Source organism: Oncorhynchus gorbuscha, linkage group LG22, assembly GCF_021184085.1.
Source record: "Oncorhynchus gorbuscha isolate QuinsamMale2020 ecotype Even-year linkage group LG22, OgorEven_v1.0, whole genome shotgun sequence".
Lineage (NCBI taxonomy): Eukaryota > Metazoa > Chordata > Actinopteri > Salmoniformes > Salmonidae > Oncorhynchus > Oncorhynchus gorbuscha.
In genome coordinates this window covers 30,149,779-30,170,749 of record NC_060194.1, presented here as the reverse complement: position 1 = coordinate 30,170,749, position 20,971 = coordinate 30,149,779, and the positions used below count along the sequence as shown (strand labels likewise).

The 20,971-nt window shown below is 42.2% G+C and overlaps 1 protein-coding gene across 2 annotated transcripts in view; it reads left to right on the top strand.

Annotated features, from left to right (window-relative positions):
* LOC124009703 (corticotropin-releasing factor receptor 2) overlaps window positions 1-20,971 on the top strand; it is a 76,049-nt gene that overhangs the window by 1,483 nt on the left and 53,595 nt on the right. Inside the window, exons 2-3 of one of the 2 annotated variants that reach the window (XM_046321781.1) lie at window positions 2,250-2,343; window positions 7,133-7,252. In XM_046321781.1, the coding sequence (XP_046177737.1) occupies window positions 2,250-2,343; window positions 7,133-7,252 (214 nt within the window). Of the gene's footprint in view, window positions 1-2,249; window positions 2,344-6,826; window positions 7,025-7,132; window positions 7,253-20,971 lie in introns of those variants that run through there. The other variant, XM_046321782.1, reaches the window with a different exon arrangement.

The following is a 20,971-nucleotide window of genomic DNA, read 5'->3' as shown; positions in this document are numbered from 1 at the left end:
GATTGTACAATATTTGCTAGACAGCCATTTTCAAGTCTTACCATGGATTTTCAAGTGGATTTAAGTCAACTGTATCTAGGCCACTCAGAAGCATTCAATGTCATCTTGGTAAGCAACTGAAATGTATATTTGGCCTTGTGTTTTCGGTTAATGTCCTTCAGAAAGGTGAATTGGTCTCCCAGTGTCTGTTGGAAAGCAGACTGAACAAGGTTTTCCTCTTGGATTTTGCCTGTGGTTAGCGCCATTCTGTTTATTTAGTCCCTGCCAATGACAAGCATACCTCTAACATGATGAGGCACCACCATGCCTGAAAATATGAAGGGTGTTACTCGGTGATGTGTTAGCAAACCTCCCTGGTCTTTGTGGTTGAATCTGTGTTTGAAATTCCCTGCTCGAATGAGGGACCATACTGATAATTGTATGTGTGGGGTACAGAAATCAGGTAGTCATTCCAAAATCATGTTAAACAATATTATTGCACACAGAGTGAGTCCATGCAACTTATTATGTGACTTACTAAGTATATTTCTACTCCTGAACTTATTTCGGCCATAATTAAAGGGTTGAATACTTATTGACTCAACATTTCAGCTTTTCATTTTTAATACATTTTTACACATTTCCTAAAGCATAATTCCACTTTGACATTATAGGGTTTTGTGTGTAAACCAGTGAAACAAAATCTCAATTTAAAACATTTTAAATTCAGACTGAAACACAGCAAACTGCAGAAAAAGTCAGGGGCGTGATGAATACTTTCTGAAGTTGCTGTATGTATATACTAGAGGGGAGGGAGCACTGTGACAGCAGCAGCAGTCAGCTGAGCATTCTAATTAGGCTTGCTGTGCTGTTATGTAATTCCTCAAGTCCAGAGCTACAGTTGTGAGTGAGGTTGCAAAATTCCGTGACTTTCAATAAATTCCCTGGTTTTCCAGAAATCCTGTTTGGAGGTTTATGGATTTCCTGCTTATTCCCTGCTGATTCCCCGAATCCTCCAACCGGGATTTCGGGTAAACCAGGGAATTTATTAAATGTTCCCAGAATTCTGCAACCCCATATTAGGGAGCATTAATATGTTGCATTTTTTAAATATCTTTGTTGCTGCAGCGGTACATCATTAATGTGACAAACTCTCTTGCAGGGTGAAAGATTGTAAGTTAGTATGACTACGCAACATGTGAAACAGCCCTGACCTGCCCTGTAATAGACTCTTCAGACAGCGTCCTTAGAACAACTTCGTCCACCACAACCCCCAGAACCCCCCAGAGATCTCAGTCCAACCCCAGAGGAGACCTTAATGCTGCAGCTGCCCTTCTACCCTCAGCTTCCTTTGTGCTCCAGCCTGTTCTTGTCCCCCGCTCCCTCCAAAAAATGACATTCATTTTACAGAACACAGCTGGCCCCCCAGCTATAAAATGAGGGCTTACCTTGCCCACTATCTAATCTGACCACCAGTCAGTGCCCGTCAAAAAGGGAGGGATAGAGGAGAAGCGGATGCTGCTTTGGCCCACACACAAACATCTGTAACCTCTTGTTGCCACATTTGCCACACTGTCATATCTGACCACCAGTGGAGGTAGAGGTTGTTAGAGAGCAGGGGAGGAGAGTAGAGGGGAGAGGAGGAGAGAGGAGAGGACAGGATAGGGGAGGAGAATAGGGAATGGTAGAGAAGAGGTATGGATAAAGATGAGGCTTATATTTTGGCCCACACCCAAACTCAGCCATGTGGGAGCTCACGTTGCTACCCTGTTACTGTGCTCTGCCATGCCTTCACATCACCCAGAGGAGCAAGTCATGGGGTCAGGCCAGCCAGTCTGTCTGGGAGGGGAGGGTCTCTCTGATAAGCTGCACACATGCTTCTGTAGAGTCCTCCTGCCTGCCAAATGAACTTAGTCAGGTGGGTACATTACATTAGCAGGAGTCATTGCATTACCTGAGGACAGGAGGGACACACTGTCGACTGCCTCTGATTAGAACCACAGCTAAATTAACCTTCAGATCTACCTACTGTCTGTTTGGTTATTCACCATAGCTAGGTAATACCACCATGACTAATATGACATTTTTAAAAATCCTTAATGCAATGCATTTGTTGCCAGATTTGAACCGTTTGTCAAAATGATTGAGATGAATAAAAAAGCCTATTTGCATCCCTAATCATAGAACACTTACAGAGTAAATTCATATTTACATTCATTCATCAAATTGCTCACATGCACTTTATTTTTCTTCTTCTCCTTCCTTTCCAGCCCAGTACATTGTGTGAGCAGCTCTCCCAGCTCTCCCTGCTTGCCCTGCTACAGAAATACTGTGAGGCTCTCTCCGCACTCTACAATGTCACAGGTAATGTCAAATATGAATGAAAGTGGGGAACACAATGAGTGTTTGTTCTTTACAGCCTGTTAATGACTTTACTTTATTTCTTGACTGAAGAATTAGAGTGACGCTCAGTCAGAGCACATACCCCAAAGTAGCTTTGTCACGCAACAAGACTGAGGTAACACTCATTGGTGTGCACAACGGGCTGATTGAATGACAAGCACTGCTTAAGCCAAGGCAGATAATTTCACTAGAGGATGTTCATTGGCATAATTAACTAGTATTAATAATCACATCCACCTTCAGTGTTCTAAGTCATAGTCATACCAATTAATATGCTTGAGCAGCACTTATTCCAAGAGTGTTGGATGTCTGGGGTTTTACACAGACTTGGTTGTTCGTTTGCGAGCGTGAAATTAACCTAGCTTCATAATATGTGAGGAATGAGTCAGTGTTGCTGTAGCCAACTATTTTTGGGACATGGAGACATGTAAATACCAACAGCTTTATTGTGTCATAAATGTTTTTCCCCCCGGAATATCGTAAATGAAGGAATATGGGAATAGTCTGGCCTCCTAGCACAACATGTCAAATTATTTTCCAATGTATTTAGCCTGTTGGATGTGGATAAACATTTCAGCAAGATTTGGAGATGACAAATAATGAATTACACGTGTGTTATGAGAGAAAATTCTTATTTCTCTCCTCCACATGTAACCGGTGTGAAATGGCTAGCTTGTGTTGTGCGCTATCTGTGATGTCACTCGCTCTGAGACCTAATTGTTTGCAAGAGCTGATGCTTTTGTGGAGCGATAGGTAACAATGCTTTGTGGGAGGCAGTTGTTGATGTGTTAAGAGCATCCCTGGTTCAAGCCCAGGTTGGGGCGAGGAGAGGAACGGAAGTAACACTGTTACACACAGAGAGCATTAATCATCATTCCTGTTGACAGGATTATTTGAAAAAGGCATCTTCTGCTCCTGTATTCTCACTAGCATGTCAAACTAAAAGCTCCCTCTCCCTGCTTATTTTAGATCAAGTCTAAAACATAAGTTAGATGCATCGTGAAAAAACAGCACTTTGTCAGAGAGATTCTACAATCATGTATCTATTACAATAGAGACTTTTGTATTGGTCTGTATCCCCCCAACCCACTAATTCTGCCACCGCTGCAAAAAAAATCCTAGGGGAAACATTATGTAGTATCTGACATGAAGCCAATTGATACAGAACAATGGCAATAACTCTTTCAGCTGCTTCTTCCTCATTCGTGCTGTGTCTCCTACCTGCATGATTCCGCAATCTGTTTTTCCAGCCCATTGTGCCCTTGCTCTGGGCAACACCTTACTGAGTGAAAATCTGCAGATTCTCTCTCTGTCCGCCGGGCCTAGAAGACTCAGTCTTTGTCAATCAGACAACTGAATCAAATCTGTCTCTTTGAACCAGCACAAAGAACGTCAGGATCTGGGCTTGCAGATAAAGTATGACAGTCAGTGTTTAAAATTAGGTCAGACAAGTTGACTCTAGAAGGAAGAATATATTATTAAATTGCTGGTTTCTTTTGTTATCCTCAAATGGTCCTCACTTCTCACTGTTATGATGAAATATAAAGAGTTACCAGGAAGACCTGTTATGATGATAAACTATATAAAGTTACCAAAAACTCAACACATTCAATTCACCTGGTTTAGATGGTCCATGGCGCCAGTAGATTAAATCTAGGTCTTCTCTCATCTGTTAAGGATCGGACCCTTTTTTTTACAATTTTTTGCCCAAATTGACATACCCAAATCTAAATTCCTGTAGCAAGGATATGCATATTCTTGATACCATTTGAAAGTAAACACTTTGTAGTTTGTGGAAATGTGAAATTAATGTAGGAGAATATAACACACTAGATCTGGTGTTTTTTTGTTTTGTTTTTCCATCATGTTTGAAATGCAAGAGAAAGGCTACAATGTATTATTCCAGTTTAGGCACAATTTAGATTTTGTTCACTGACTGATCCAATGAATCATTGCATTTCTGTTCAAAGTTTCGTATCAAGTCTGCCCAAATGAGCCTAATTGGTTTACTAACAAGAATTTAAGCTTACTGCCCATATCCGATCCCGTAGAGGTTCCTTAATTTATCAGACATTATGAGCCAATGCATTCTTCATCTGAAATATACGATGAGAGGTGAAAGCTGTGCAGGACTGATTCACAACCTTACGGTCTCAAGGCGGCTCTGGGATCCATCGGTCTCCTATATTTGCAAGTATTTTTATCCAACTTTGCAACCCTGATGTAATGTCTCTCATCTTCACTTCAAGACTTTTGAAGCAGAAAACCCAGAAGGGTTTACCTTTACCTTTCCTCAGCAGATGAGAGAATGCATATTTTATTGGACATGCACAGACTACACTAAGATGCACAGAGTTGATGACTGCAGGTCTAGCCTATTGTCCCAAAGTATACAGACCACCACAGGCTATTTGTTTAAAATCCTTTTTAGGCAAAAGATATTAAAAACAAATAATTGTTCCTTCAACATGCTCTTCGAAAAGCAATCAAATGCATTTCTATTAGTTTTATTCAAACTGAAATATAATTGTATTATACCACAGCCACTTTATTTTCATAAAGCCATATCAGTCAATATTCATAACGCCTTCTTAATTTACGGTTCTGCATTCAGGGAATAACCCTGAAAAACTCTAATTAATGATCACTTGGCAGTTTTGTTTAAATCAGTTATGAATACATTTTCAAGTTCATAACTGTGCACTCCCCTCAAACAATAGCATGGTATTCTTGCTATTGTAAATTGCTACTGCATGCTACTGTACATTGGACAGTGCAGTTAGATTAAAGACTTACTTTCAACCAGTCTGAACATTTCACAGCAGAACCACAGGCGATATAGTATGACAGCCAATATGTGAATACTGTGCCTAAGGCCTATAAATTGGATGTGCAGGGACGACAATCAATGTTATTTACAGACTTGTTTACTTATCTGCTTCCCCCATTAGCCTAATGGAATATGGAGCATAACAAGTAAATTAATAATGGTCATCATCATCATGATGGTGATAATGATATCTAGTCTAATTCCATAGCTGGTAGCCTGCTCTGGGGGAATACATTAACATTTAGGTGGTGCTATTAATAGACATGGGCAATTAAAACTTCCTCCACTAGGCTACTCTGTGCTGAAGTTGACACTCACAAAGCTGGGTTGGGGGACGGATGGACGTGTATGTTTCAGATCTCCTAATACGTGTCTAGACTGCATATTACAGTAAATGAGATGGAACAGTAATTGTATGTGCGAGTCCAGTGCAAAGCTGAGAACTCTCTCATTTAGATAAAGGTCATGAGTCTAATTGAACAAATAAACAGATAGATCATCGGTCTGTGATACATATGTAATACAGAAAGCATTGGAGAAAGTGTTCCTACAGGACATTTATCATAAGCTTCATCAAAAGCTTTGTGAACATTTATTTCAAAAGTGACATCTTCAAAAGTTTGTTTGACACATTTTTCATGCAATTTCACAACCGTTTAATGTTAATTCCTTTATCAACCTAACAGATTTTTTTTTCACCCACACAAAATAGATAGGTCGACTTAAAAATACATTGGAATAAACACTTTTCCCTGCAGTCAGAACTTTGGATGGATAACGCAAATTATATTAGGGAATTCTGAATCTCACAACAGTGCTTGGCATAACTCAGAGGTATGGAAAACCTAATCTGATAGTAATCTGACTAACTGTTACAAAAATGATCTTATTTTTAAATAAAATAAGAGATTAGTCAGAAAGGGTCCCTTTGATGGGATTCTGAGAGGAAAACAGACTGTAGTTAGTTTAAAACCATTTTCTTGAATTGATGTGTGTTTTGGATTTAAACATATAAATAGAATATAGATATTTATATATTCTCTAGGCGACATGCCACTGAAAACTATTTAAGGTAACATTTATGTCACCCACATCATGTCTGGGATGTATCCATAACCTGTTTCAATGCCCCCCTTTCCCCCCTCCTGCTCCTTCCTTCACCCCCCCCCTCATATGTACCTAAAGAAAATACCTTTACTCTTTTTACTAAAAGGTTGATGAAAAAAATGATAAAATATCGTTTCCAACAGTGCTTCCATTAGAACATTGGATCAGCCACTGCTACCAGATTGGACGCATTTGTCTCAATAGCTCACTGACACCGGCTGTCATGAGACATAACAGATGGGTAGTGTGTAAAATACATCGTCTTTCTGTATGAATTTAACTAACTTTGATCATTTGTGCATAATTCCACAGAACGATTATGAATTTGTGCTAGTTGGCTGAAGCTCACTGCATCGATCTGATTGTACAGGGAGAGTAGGAGAGAGAAGGAAACTCTCGAGTAGCCTACGTGGAGTCAGAATTCCGAGTGAGTCAATTGGACGAGCAGCTTTCCACGGGTTTGAAACGGGCGCACTATTTCTTGGCATTCTATTTTGGATGAAACACATGCACGTAGTAGGCAACGTGTTAGGAGCCTTTCGGACTTCAAGCCTAGCTCTTTGATTTAACGTATCAATTGAACCATGGATGCTACAATTTACCAAATCATCTTTGGGGAGTTTGGGGACCCAAACTGTAGTTTGATGGATGCCTTTCAAGACACTTTCTACGAAAACGCATCGTTCTCTTTGATGGATTATGACGGTACGAGTTGGGGGGATTTTGACACTGTCATCAATGGTTAATGCTTTCCCTTGTAGTCTTGGGCAATTAATTATCATTATTTAAACGCCTTTTTTTATTTATTTAAAGGTTTGTATTGCAATGCCACAACTGATGAGATTGGAACATGTTGGCCAAGGAGCAACACCGGACGGATGATGGAGAGACCCTGTCCAGAGTACATCAACGGGGTGAAGTACAACACCACAAGTAAGATATTAAACCATTTCAATATTTTGTTTGATTTATTCACCGTGCATCTTTACACTGTTAACATTGGCTACATAGTGGGGATTGTCTCTGTCCATGCGTAATTGGGTGGCAATACTTATTTAGCCGTAATGTTTTGATCATAAATGAAGGGGAAACTGTGAACTGTGCAATCGAAGCCAATCTTCTAATATTGGATACAGCAATAATATCATATTCAGTTTGCGGGTGGGTTGCTGGAATGGAGCCAAAGACTCAAGTGCCATTTTTAAAGTCGAATAAATTATTAATTAATGCAGCGTTTGCAGCCACTTGCTCTCAAATATTAGCTGAAATGTGTTTCTTCTACCAAGATGTGTGATGATACAATACATTTTTATTTGAGCGAAGAACATTTTTTCGAATATGGAAAGCTGTTTGTAAGCAATTTGTCCAGTTATGTAAGAACCATTCTGTTATGACACATGATCATCAATGTCAAAATAAGACACGCTATCTCTCCTGTCTGTTTTGGCCTTGTGTCCTTCCCTGTGATGTTGGTGGACTCACTCACTCTTCATCACCATACCTCTCCAGATGAATTAGACCACATTGGTGAGCAGCAACACCCTGCTGATTGATAATATAGAGAAAAACCCGTGTCACCCAATGCATCATTGTCAGCATCCAGGAAAGTAGTTGATGAGATTATACAATAACAACCTCTGATTAATTAATACTAACAGGTGTCAATATGAAAACAATAGATCACAGATGATGGTTGACCAGCCAACTCTTTTGAGAAATTTTAACATACAATTAATTGTCCAGTAGATATTGTGCTAGCTCAGCAATCTAATGCCTAAGCTTTAGCCCAGCAGGTTCACACAGGAGACAGAGGTTTGAATCCAGTCGGCCATTTAGCATAAAGCAAAATACAGGGTATTAAACTGATCCAAAGTGAAATGTTTAGCTTTTTGTTAGTAATTGGCACTGATATAGAAATTCAATATGTTGGCTATGATAGCGGGATAGGTTGACTGATTTGATAATTTCAGGATATACACAGACAATGAGTTTGCCTCTCACATTCAACTGTGATTTAACAGAAGCCCTATGTCCACACTAAATCAAATCAAATGTTATTTGTCACATACACATGGTTAGCAGATGTTAATGCGAGTGTAGTGAAATGCTTGTGCTTCTAGTTCCGACAATGCAGTAATAACCAACGAGTAATCTAACCTAACAATTTCACAACAGCTACCTTATACACACAAGTGTAAGGGGATGAAGAATATGTACATAAATATATGAATGAGTGACGTACCGAACGGCATAGGCAAGATGCAGTAGATGGTATTGAGTACAGTATATACATATGAGATTAGTAATGTAGGGTATGTAAACATTATATTAAGTGGCATTGTTTAAAGTGGCTAGTGATACATGTATTACATAAAGATGGCAAGATGCAGTAGATGGTATAGAGTACAGTATATACATATGAGATGAGTAATGTAGGGTATGTAAACATTATATTAAGTGGCATTGTTTAAAGTGGCCAGTGATACATTTTGTACATGTATGGCAGCAGCCACTCAATGTTAGTGGTGGCTGTTTAACAGTCTGATGGCCTTGAGATAGAAGCTGTTTTTCAGTCTCTCGGTCCCTGCTTTGATGCACCTGTACTGACCTGGCCTTCTGGATGATAGTGGGGTGAACAGGCAGTGTGTAACGGCTTTCTTCCGTCGAAGGAGAGGAGGACCAAAATGCAGCGTAGTTCGTGTTCAACATGTTTAATAAAAGACGATAACGTGAACACTACACAAATACAAAATAAAAAACGTGGCAAAACCCAAAACAGTCCTATCTGATGCAGAGAACACAAATACAGGAAACAACCACCCACAAACCCCAACACAAAACAAGCTACCTAAATATGGTTCCCAATCAGAGACAATGACTAACACCTGCCTCTGATTGAGAACCATATCAGGCCATACATAGAAACGGACAAACTAGACACACAACATAGAATGCTCACCCAGTTCACGTCCTGACCAACACTAAAACAAGGAAAACACAAAAGAACTATGGTCAGAATGTGACAGTACCCCCCCCCCCCCCACACAACCTAAACCTATAGGGGAGGGTCTGGGTGGGCATCTGTCCGCGGTGCTCGGCTCTGGCGCTGGACGTGGACCCCACTCTACCATTGTCTTTGTCCACCTCCTTAGCGTCCCTTGAGTGGCGACCCTCGCCACCGACCTTGGCCTAGGAACCCTAACAAAGGGCTCCACTGGACTGAGGAGCGCCTCTGGACTGAGGGGTGCCTCCTGACTGAGGAAGCTCATGACTGAGAGGTAGCTCATGACCGAGGGGTAGCTCATCACCGAGGGATAGCTCAGGACTGAGGGGTAGCTTAGGCCTGAGGGGTAGCTTAGGACTGAGAGGTAGCTCAGGCTGGTTGACGGCTCTGGCAGCTTCTGGCTGACTGACGGCTCTGGCAGATCCTGGCTGAATGGCGGCGCTGGCAGATCCTGGCTGAATGGCGGCGCTGGAAGATCCTGGCTGACTGGCGGCTCTGGAAGATCCTTGCAGACTGGCGGCTCTGGTGGCTTCTTGCAGACTGGCGGCTCTGGCGGATCCTTGCAGACTGGCGGCTCTGGCGGCTCCTTGCAGATTGGCGGCTCTGGCGGCTCATGACAGACGGGAGACTCTAGCAGCTCTGGACAGGCGGGAGACTCTAGCAGCTCTGGACAGACGGGAGACTCTAGCAGCTCTGGACAGGCGGGAGACTCTAGCAGCTCTTGACAGGCGGGAGACTCTAGCAGCTCTGGACGGGTGGGAGACTCTAGCAGCTCTGGACAGACGGGAGACTCTAACAGCTCTGGACAGGCGGGAGACTCTAGCAGCTCTGGACAGGCGGGAGACTCTAGCAGCTCTGGACAGGCGGGAGACTCTAGCAGCTCTGGACAGGCGAGGCGCACTCTAGGCCTGGTACGTGGTACCGGCACTGGTGGTACTGGGCCGAGGACACACACCTCAGGGCAAGTGCGGGGAGGAGAAATAGGGAGTACTGGGCTTTGGACACGCACAGGAAGCCTGGTGTGGGGGGCTGCCACCAGAGGGCTGGTGCGTGTAGGTGGCACTGGATAGACCGGACCGTGCAGGTGCAATGGAGCTCTTGAGCACCGAGCCTGCTCAACCTTACCTGGCTCGATGCCCACTCTAGCCCGGCCGATACGAGGAGCTGGAATGTACCGCACCGGGCTATGCACCCGCACTGGAGACACCGTGCGCTCCACAGCATAACCCGGTGCCTGCCCGGTCTCTCTCGCTCTCCGGTAAGCACAGGAAGTTGGTGCAGGTCTCCCACCTGGTTTCGCCATACTCCCTGTGTGCCCCCACCAATACATTTTTGGGGCTGCCTCTCGGGCTTCCTACCGCGCCGCCGTGCTTGTTTCGCATACTCCATTCTCCTGTAACCCTCCTCGCACTTCTCCAGCGAATCCCAGGCGTGCTCCGGCAATCTCCCTGGGTCGACCGCCCACCTGTCTATCTCTTCCCAAGTTGTATAGTCCAGATTCTGCTCCCATGTCCAATAATCCTGACATCGCTGCCTCTCCTGCTCCTGCCCGTTTCCACGCTGCTTGGTCCTGGTGTGGTGGGTGGTTCTGTAACAGCTTTCTTCCGTCGAAGGAGAGGAGGACCAAAATGCAGCGTAGACCTCACTACCCTCTGGAGAGCCTTACGGTTGTGGAAGGAGCAGTTGCCATACCAGGCGGTGATACAGCCCGACAGGATGCTCTCGATTGTGCATCTGTAAAAGTTTGTGAGTGGTTTTGGTGACAAGCCGAATTTCTTCAACCACCTGAGGTTGAAGAGGTGCTGCTCCCCCTTCTTCACCACGCTGTCTGTTTTGGTGGACCAATTCAGTTTGTCCATGATGTGTATGCCGAGGAACTTAAAACTTACTACCCTCACCACTACTGTCCCACCGATGTGGATAGGGGGGTGCACCCTCAAGTCCACCATCATCTCCTTTGTTTTGTTGACGTTGAGTGTGAGGTTATTTTCCTGACACCACACGCCGAGGGCCCTCATCTTCTCCCCGTAGGCCGTCTCATCGTTGTTGGTATTCAAGCCTACCACTGTAGTGTCATCTGCAAACTTGATGATTGAGTTTGAGGTGTGCATGGCCACGCAGTCGTGGGTGAACAGGTAGTACAGGAGAGGGCTCAGAACGCACCCTTGTGGGGCCCCAGTGTTGAGGATCAGCAGAGTGGAGATGTTGTTACCTACCCTCACCACCTGGGGGCGGCCCGTCAGGAAGTCCAGTACCCAGGTGCACAGGGCGGGGTCGAGACTCAGGGTCGAGTTTGGAGGGTACTATGGTGTTAAATGCTGAGCTGTAGTCAATGAACAGCATTCTCACATGGTATTCCTCTTGTCCAGATGGGTTAGGGCAGTGTGCAGTGTGGTTGCGATTGCTTCGTCTGTGGACCTATTGGGGTGGTAAGCAAATTGGAGTGGGTCTAGGGTGTCAGGTAGGGTGAAGGTGATATGGTCATTGACTAGTCTCTCAAAGCACTTCATGATGACGGAAGTGAGTGCTACGGGGCGGTAGTCGTTTAGCTCAGTTACCCTAGCTTTCTTGGGAACAAGAACAGTGGTGGCCCTCTTGATGCATGTGGGAACAGCAGACTGGGATAAGGATTGATTGAATATGTCCGTAAACACACCAGCCAGCTGGTCTGCGCATGCTCTGAGGATGTGGCTAGGGATGCCGCCTGTGCCCGCAGCCTTGCGAGGGTTAACACGTTTAAATTTTTTACTCACGTTGGCTGCAGTGAAGGAGAGTTCGCAGGTTTTGGTAGCGGGCTGTGTCAGTAGTACTGTATTGTCCTCAAAGCGAGCAAAGAAGTTGTTTAGTCTGTCTGGGAGCAAGACATCCTGGTCCGCGATGGGGCTGGTTTTCTTTTTGTAATCCGTGATTGACTGTAGACCCTGCCACATACCTCTTGTGTCTGAGCCGTTGAATTGCGACTCTACTTTGTCTCTATACTGATGCTTAGCTTGTTTTATTGCCTTGCGGAGGGAATAGCTACACTGTTTGTATTCGGTCATGTTTCCGGTTACCTTGCCCTGGTTAAAAGCAGTGGTTCGCGCTTTCAGTTTCACGTGGATGCTGCCATCAATCCACAGTTTCTGGTTGGGGAATGTTTTAATAGTTGCTGTGGGTACGACATCGCCAATGCACTTGCTAATGAACTCGCTCACCAAATCAGCGTATTCGTCAATGTAGTTTTTTGACGCAATGTGGAACATATCCCAATCCACGTGATCGAAGCAATCTTGAAGCTTGGAATCAGATTGGTCGGACCAGCGTTGAACAGACCTGAGCGCGGGAGCTTCCTGTTTTAGTTTCTGTCTATAGGCTGGAAGCAACAAAATGGAGTCGTGGTCAGCTTTTCTGAAAGGAGGGCGAGGGAGGGCCTTAGATGCGTTGCAGAAGTTAGAATAACAATGATCCAGGGTTTTACCAGCCCTGGTAGCACAATCGATATGCTGATAGAATATAGGGAGTCTTGTTTTCAGATTAGCCTTGTCAAAATCCCCAGCTACAATGAATGCAGCCTCAGGATATGTGGTTTCCAGTTTACATAGAGTCAAATTAAGTTCTTTCAGGGCCGTCGATGTGTCTGCTTGGGGGGGATATGCACGACTGTGATTATAATCAAAGAGAATTCTCTTGGTAGATAATTCGGTTGACATTTGATTGTGAGGAATTCTAAGTCAGGTGAACAGAAGGACTTGAGTTCCTGTATGTTGTTATGATCACACTACCACTTCGTAACCGTGTTATGGGTTCAAACAAGGTTGTGTGAACGTTCAAACCCTGTTTGTGTTCAATTATAAAGTGCTTATTAACTGTATATTAACACTCGTTTTAGAACACTGTGTTCAATCATAGGTTTTTCCAAACAATCTAATCATCCCAATCCTTCTCTGGGTAAACTATGAACACAGACTTCCCATGCACTCTCATGTACTGTATATTGTACTCTAAAAGGCTGGATGTCAAATCCAGCACTATAATGTTAGCCCAAGTTAAAGGGACAAGACACTGGTTAGCAATGAAACAATTGCTAAAGCAGCTAAATGAACAACAAGGAAACAAGAGACCAGCTAAAATGACAAATCGATGGTCAGAAACATCTCAAGTCCGTGGAATAAACTGTTTGTTATTGTTGTAAGTTTGTGCAGTGTTGCTTGCATCATTTGCATTATATCTGCTCAGTGCCAACTGAGTTTCAATACGCCAACATCCAAGGCAGCACATTGTTTACTCCCATAGCGTTCACATATAAGGTACTTTAGATAAGCATAATAGGGACATTGCGTTTGCTGAAAGCTTGGTTTCACATGAATGGTTTAAAAAGTAGCAGTTAGGTAGGACAACACATTAATCTGCTGTAAATGGTTTGGAATAATTGTGCTACCAACTTTGCCATAAATATTTTAAAAAGTTCCTATTTTCAATGCTTTGAAAAACAGGCAGTATAATGTAATTCACTCATTTACACCATGTAATGACCTGAACATGTCAGTAAGGATAATCAATATATATTTTGCTCGTCACTGAGATATTATGAGTTATGTTTAGTAATGAGGAATATATGTGTGTTTCTTCCACAGTTCTTCAGGGCATATTTAAAAATGTTATGTTCGAAAAAGCAGCAAACTCTGCAAAATGTAAAATACTAGTCAAATTTGACATGAAATCTCTGGTAATATTGAAAGAGTTCATGTCTTAACATTTATTAGACTGTTAAAAGCTTCTGGGCAGGGAGAGATGTGGTGTGTTAGGATAAAAAAATAAATAAAATAAAAACAGCCAGTGAAGGACATAGGGGTGTATGAAATGTACGTGTCGACTGATAAGAGGGTGGTCACGTGTGCTTGCAAGACAGAGGTCCTGGGGTTGTGCCTCTGTGTCAATTGAATCAGGAGGAAGTGGTACTGGCTACGCAAGCAACGTGACATTCTTTACACCAGCATCACAGCCTTTAAAGCTGCTATTTGTAACTCTTTGGGCTACCCAACCAAATTCATATAGAAATTGAAGTTATAGATCTGTCAATCTCATTGAAAGCAAGTGTAAGAAGTGGTAGATCTGTTCAATGTGTGCACTATTTCCTAGCTTCCCAGTCTTAACCTATTTAATCCCATCAGTCACAATAGTGACCGTACAAAACTTTCAGTTATAAGGCTCAATTTTTTTTACTGAATGATGTATCAATGCGTTTCCAGCAAATATTGAAATAATAAAGGTGCAGTGTCACATGTGTCATGTGTCACATGTTTAGTGTAAATTGTCACATTACCAGAGCTGTTTACTTCCTGGTTGCACCATGAGAAGAGGATGGCCGCATCAAAGCTCCTAAACAAAAGGTTAGTAAAGTATGTTAACATAAAGATAGGACAAATATTTTTGGTACATATCATATATAAGTTGTCTAGTATTGATATATGCATTTGCAATTACTCAGCTTTGTTCAGTGTGGTCACAGAATGAGTAAACTTGTTGACGGCAACAATAGTGAACTGCGGAATAACACATTGCATCTAGGTATACACATACATAGTTATTGTTCTACCTAACTTTCTACTCTGTTCTTTCTTTTAGTTTCACTTTGAGTCAAGTTCTGGATATGTTTGATCTAGGTGACCGCCCAGACAAGGCATGCAACATTGCAGTTATCCCTCAAAATGAGAGATGCTGTCCTCAGTGATTGTGATAGCAACAGGTCAGATATGGTCTATGAGGGGGAGACAGGCCATTAGCCAGCCAGACTGTTGAATCCATATGCTGAACCAAACCTATGCAAACAGATCATGACAGGAACAACGTTATCAGTGATGATGACCTACCCCTTACCACCCCCTCCATTGTTGATAATGAAGAGCCAAGGGCCTCACCCGCCAGAGGGTCCAGTCAGAAGAGCCAAGGGCCTCTACCCGCCATAGGGGCCAGCCAGAAGAGCCAAGGGTAAAGCTGCAGGTGGTCAAAAATAAAGATCAAGTGTTCAAACAATCGAAGAGGCCTGGCACCTACGTGATTCCAAAACACATAGTATACAGCCCAAATATGCAAAGGTTTGTCACGAAACCACTGAGCCACAGAAGGAGATCTCTAATGGCTGCTACTGTTGAAGATCAGGCAAGATATGACAAAACTTCTCACTGGCCAATCAACACAATGCACCGGTTCCAGAGATGTCGTCATTGTGACAAACGCACTACCTATGCATGTGAGAAATGCAAAGCGCCACTGCACATTGAGTGATTCAAGATATACCACGGACAGCAGAAAAGGAGATAAGAGTGAATGAAAAAGGACTGAAAAAGCCAATACAAGAAAATTAGAATAGTCAATAAAGGGTGAGGAGAAGCAGTACAACGGACTCTCGGAAGAAAAGTCAACGAAAAAGTGAAAAAGACAATCAAAATTACTGAAATGTTTTTGGAAAAGAAGGTCAATTGATTCAAGACCCTGTATGACAGTAGGTGTGACTGATCACAGTTCAAAAGAGTAATGAACAAAGTGATGAACAAACGAATATATATATACAGTATATATATATATACGTATATATATATATATATATATAAATATATATATATATATGTGTATGTATGCATGTACTGTATGTATGTATGATGTGTGTATATATATATATATATTATTTTATTTTGTTCCGTGTAGGCCTCTACTTGAATGCATACTCTACAGGCTACCTCTATCCTAAATGTTACCTTTATGTTCAATGTGAAGTAATCACACGACTGCTATACAGTTGTTAGTGAATGTTGCACTGAAATGTCATAATGACAATGTTCCAATAAAGTTGCAATATTAATGTTTCAATACATGTTGCACTAAAGCAACAATGCATGTTACAATAAGGTAACAATGTTGAAATTTGTTGATGGTTGTTGTTTTTTGTCTTTGCTCTCAGTATTCATATCGGTGTTGTATAAGGGTTTTTGATATGTAAAATAGTCACACTAGAATGTGATGGGGCATTCTAGTGACAATGCTGGAGACTGCCAGTGACAGAGTTTTAAATGTGTTAATAACTGGGCTGGGATAAGAATTTTGATGACTGTAGGACAAAAATATGTTAATTCAGTATACATCACATTATCCCACCAATTGTGACCGACCATAAAACACGCCTTTTCACCTACATTTCCATGGAAAATTCCCCCAAATAATTATTGATTATTTCAAAGGGTTAGTAATTTTCTTGTCTGGGAAAAAATAGGGATTAAATGGGTTAAATTTCATTTTTGCGTCTTTTACTTGCAGTTTTGTATACCAGCTTCAAACAATACAATATTTTTGGCTATGGAAAAAATATTTCACAGCGTTTTAAGATGGTACAATGATTCTCTACACTAAACTGATATTAGGTGAACTATAAGAATTTTAGCAACCAGGAAATGGCAGAGCGAATTCGGCATAGTGCACCTTTAAAGACAAGAAACTCAAAGACAATAAATTCAATATGCTCAATATTTGCAGCAGGTGTGTAATATTACAGTCCCACTCTTTTATATACACTATATATACAAAAGTATGTGGACACCTCTTCAAATTAGTGGATTCTGGTTGCTGACAGGTGTATAATAGAGCACACAGCGATGCAATCTCCATAGACAAACATTGGCAGTAGAATGGCCTTACTGTAGAGCTCAGTGTTGAGTGCTGTAGCACGTAAAAATCGTCTGTCCTTGGTTGCAACACTCACTACTGAGTTCCAAACTGCCTCTGGAAGCAACTTCAGCACAATAACTGTTAATAGGGGAGCTTCATTAAATGGGTTTCCATGGCCCGAGCAGCCTCACACAAGCCTAACGCATTGATCACACCGACAGCGTCATTGCGCAAAATGTTACGGACCATAATCTGGATATGTGTGCAACAAAATTTCAACATTCAACTGCTATCATTTCTATCAAGCCATTTACACATCTAGTTTGGGGCATACATTCGATAAATCCAAAGTATGCATCACACAAAGCGCACTGCAACTGCCTCTGCCTCTGCAACGCAATGCTCCAAGGCAAATGCAGTGTTCCATTGGAAATGAATGAATTCCTGGTGTACCAAAATGCAATGACGCTGTCGGTGTGATTGAAGTGTGAGATCACTATGCGCAATGCCAAGCATTGGCTGGAGTGGTGTTAATCTCACCACCAATGGAGTCTGGGGCAGTGGATCACGTTCTCTGGAGTGATGAATCACGCTTCATCCTCTGGTAGTCCGAAGGATGAATCTGTGTTTGGCAGATGCTAGGAGAACGCTACCTGCCCATATGCATAGTACCAACTATAACGTTTAGTGGAGGAGGAATAATGGTCTGGGGCTGTTTTTCATGGTTCGGGCTAGGCCCCTTTAGTTTCAGTGACGAGAAATCTTAATGCTACAGCATACAATGACATTCTAGACGATTCTGTGCTTCCAACTTTGTGGCAACAGTTTGGGGAAGGCCCTTTCCTGTTTCAGTATGACAATGCCCCCATGTACAAAGCGAGGTCCATACAGAAAGGAAGAACTTGACTGGCCTGCACAGAGCCCTGACCTCAACCCCATCGAACACCTTTGAGATGAATTGGAACACCGACTTCGAGCCAAGCCTAATCGCCCAACATCCGTTCCCGACCTCCTCAATGCTCTTGTGGCCGAATGGAAGCAAGTCCCCACAGTAATGTTCCATCATCTAGTGGAAAGCCTTCCCAGAAGAGTGGAGGCTGTTATGGCAGCAAAGGGGGAACCACTCCATATTAATGCCCATGATTTAAAATCAAATTCAAATCAAATTGCATTTGTCACATATTCTGAATACAACAGGCATTACCGTGAAATGCTTATTTGCAAGCCCTTAACCAACAATGCAGTTCAAGAAACAGAGTTAAGAAAATATTTACTAAATAAACTAAAGTAAAAAATAAAATGTAACACAATAGAATACCAATAGCGAGGCTATATAAAGGGTACCGAGTCAATGTGTGGAGGTACAGGTTAGTCAAGGTAATTAGGGGAAGGTAGGGTTAAAGTGACTATGCATTTTGGAATGAGATGTTCAGAGAGCAGGTGTCCACATACTTTTGGTCATTTAGTGTATCTTGAGAGTCCTAGCAATACAGACAGTCAAGCTCAGAGACAGTTGTAGGCCTGCATTTTAGAATAAGGGTTCAAATTCAGGTCACTGAATTGTTACTGGGAGGGTTGAAGATACTGTATGCCTGGTCTCATAATAGTCTCAGTATTTTGACTTTGCGGTTCTAAAGATACCACTGTGACTGTCAAGTCTCTCAAGTTTCACCTAGTTGGCCGACAGTGCACTAAAATGAACAGTTTAGTGGGCCACATGCCATGGTTACATTAGTTGGTTTTGGAAACAATTGAACAGAAATCAGAGGTTTTAAACGGCAACGGACCCTCTCAGATAGGGTGCCGCACAGTATATTGATTATTTCCTTTCCTTTCAAAACGTCTAAATGTTAATGTCAACGGAGTGGCTCTTTAAGAGGTTTATACATTTTTAAATCTCCTCTGTGTGCCTTTTTTGTATGAGTGTTCATCTAATTCAATGGTTTATTTAAAACATGCTTTACCAGGCTGTTTGGAAGGAGGTCCATCATTGTCTGTCCATTCGATGTCATAACCGTGTCATTCAATAACTGGCCAGCCTCTAGGTCACTGGATCTTCCCAAGACCTCTAGAGAGACAAACACTGTATATTAACACTTCGGTGTCACAATTGTGTGACGTCCCTCAGGAGCCTCATCTAATTTCAAGCCACTTCTCTGTTGCCTCAAGTGCTCGTCCAATTCAGTTAAATCAAAATTGGAGTGTGTAACTCTGATTAGTCAGACTGAATCAGTTTTCCTTTCCACTGTCAACCCATCATTCTGCATGACCCTGTGTCCAGTAAAGCAACGAGTCTGGCTTATAGTGTTTATAGTTTTATAGCTTCTTAAAGAGCAAATCCAATATCACACCAATCAAGTTCTACTGATTGCTTCAACCGCTGGCAATTAAGAGTCAGCTGGAACAAAGCACTGACACCTGCCTGCCCCACAGGTCTAGAGAGAACAACACATTTTTTTTGCAGTATTGTGGGGATAGCACTTGTCACTTTCACTAAATCAGAGAGATAGAAAACAGAGTCCCACCACAGGGATTAGCCGTGGCTTGACGATCCAACGGAAAGCAAGCTGGAGCAGCGGAAAGCAAGCTGGTCTTTAACATACTAAATAGTTGGTGATATTACAATAATAGAATGTCAAGCTTCACGTAATGTGTTGGAAAGAGTTGACTGCAGTAGGACCACACAATACGATATTATCACAAACCGTAGGTGATGATTGGGATTTGATACTGCAATTTCATTCCGTTTTGATGGTCCAAACAATTTTGCTCAGTCATGAAAATAAAAGTTATGAAAACATGTTTCCTTGCCATTTGAAAAGAAAAAGGAGGACAGAGTTTTGGCGCAGGAACAGATAATTTTCGCTACATATAAAAAAAAAAAACGTTTTTGGGTCTGAAGGTTTCTACATAGTCTATGCTTACGGAGCCGACGGAGGTCCATTTGCATCAGGTAAAAAAAAAATCGCCCTCACAAATAAATGTACGTAGAACTACATAGAGAGCGACACAAACGGACCTCTGTCGGCTCTGTTTGCGTAGACAGTGTGGAAACCTTTAGAGTCGATACCTGCTGTCAACATATAGATATAAAAATCAGCTAAAATAATATTCCGATACTCTGCTGTAATGATGTATTTTTAATTTTTAATAATATCCTGGTATGCCAAATATTCAAGTCAATTACGATAATAATTTGTATCAATTGGTAGATCACCAATGTGATGGACACTTGTGTCCTCATGAAACTGATTGGAATTCGGAAAGTGCATTCGGAAAGTATTCAGACCCCTTGACTTTTTTCACATTTTGTTATGTTACAGTCTTATTCTAAAATGTATCAAAATGATCCCCCCCCATCAATACCCCACAATGACAAAGCAAAAAAACGTTTTTTAGAAATCTTTGCAAATTTTTGCAAATGTAAAAAAAACGTAAATATCACATTTACATAAGTATTCAGACCCTTCACTCAGTACTTTGTTGAAAGACCTTTGGCAGTGATACAGCCTAGAATCTTCTTGGGTATGATGCTACAAGCTTGGCACACCTGTATTTGGGGAGTTTCTCCCATTCTTCTCTGCAGATCTTCTCAAGCTCTGTCAGGTTGGATTAGGAGCATCGCTGCACAGCTATTTACATGTCTCTCCAGAGATGTTCGATCGGGTTCAAGTCCGGGCTCTGGCTGGGCCACTCAAGGACATTCAGAGACGTATCCCAAAGCCACTCTTGCATTGTCTTGGCTGTGTGCTTCGTGTTGTTGTCCTGTTAGAAGGTGAACCTTCGCCCTTATCTGAGGTCGAAGCGTTCTGAAGCAGATTTTCACCAAGGATCTCTCTGTACTTTGCTCCGTACTTTTCTCCATTCACTGTACTTTGCTCAACAATGCTCCTTATAAGGCACATCACCGCACTCTATACTCCTCTGTAAACTGGTCATCTCTGTATACCCATCTCAAGATCAACTGGTTGATGCTTATTTATAAAACCCTCTTAGTCCCCACTCCCATC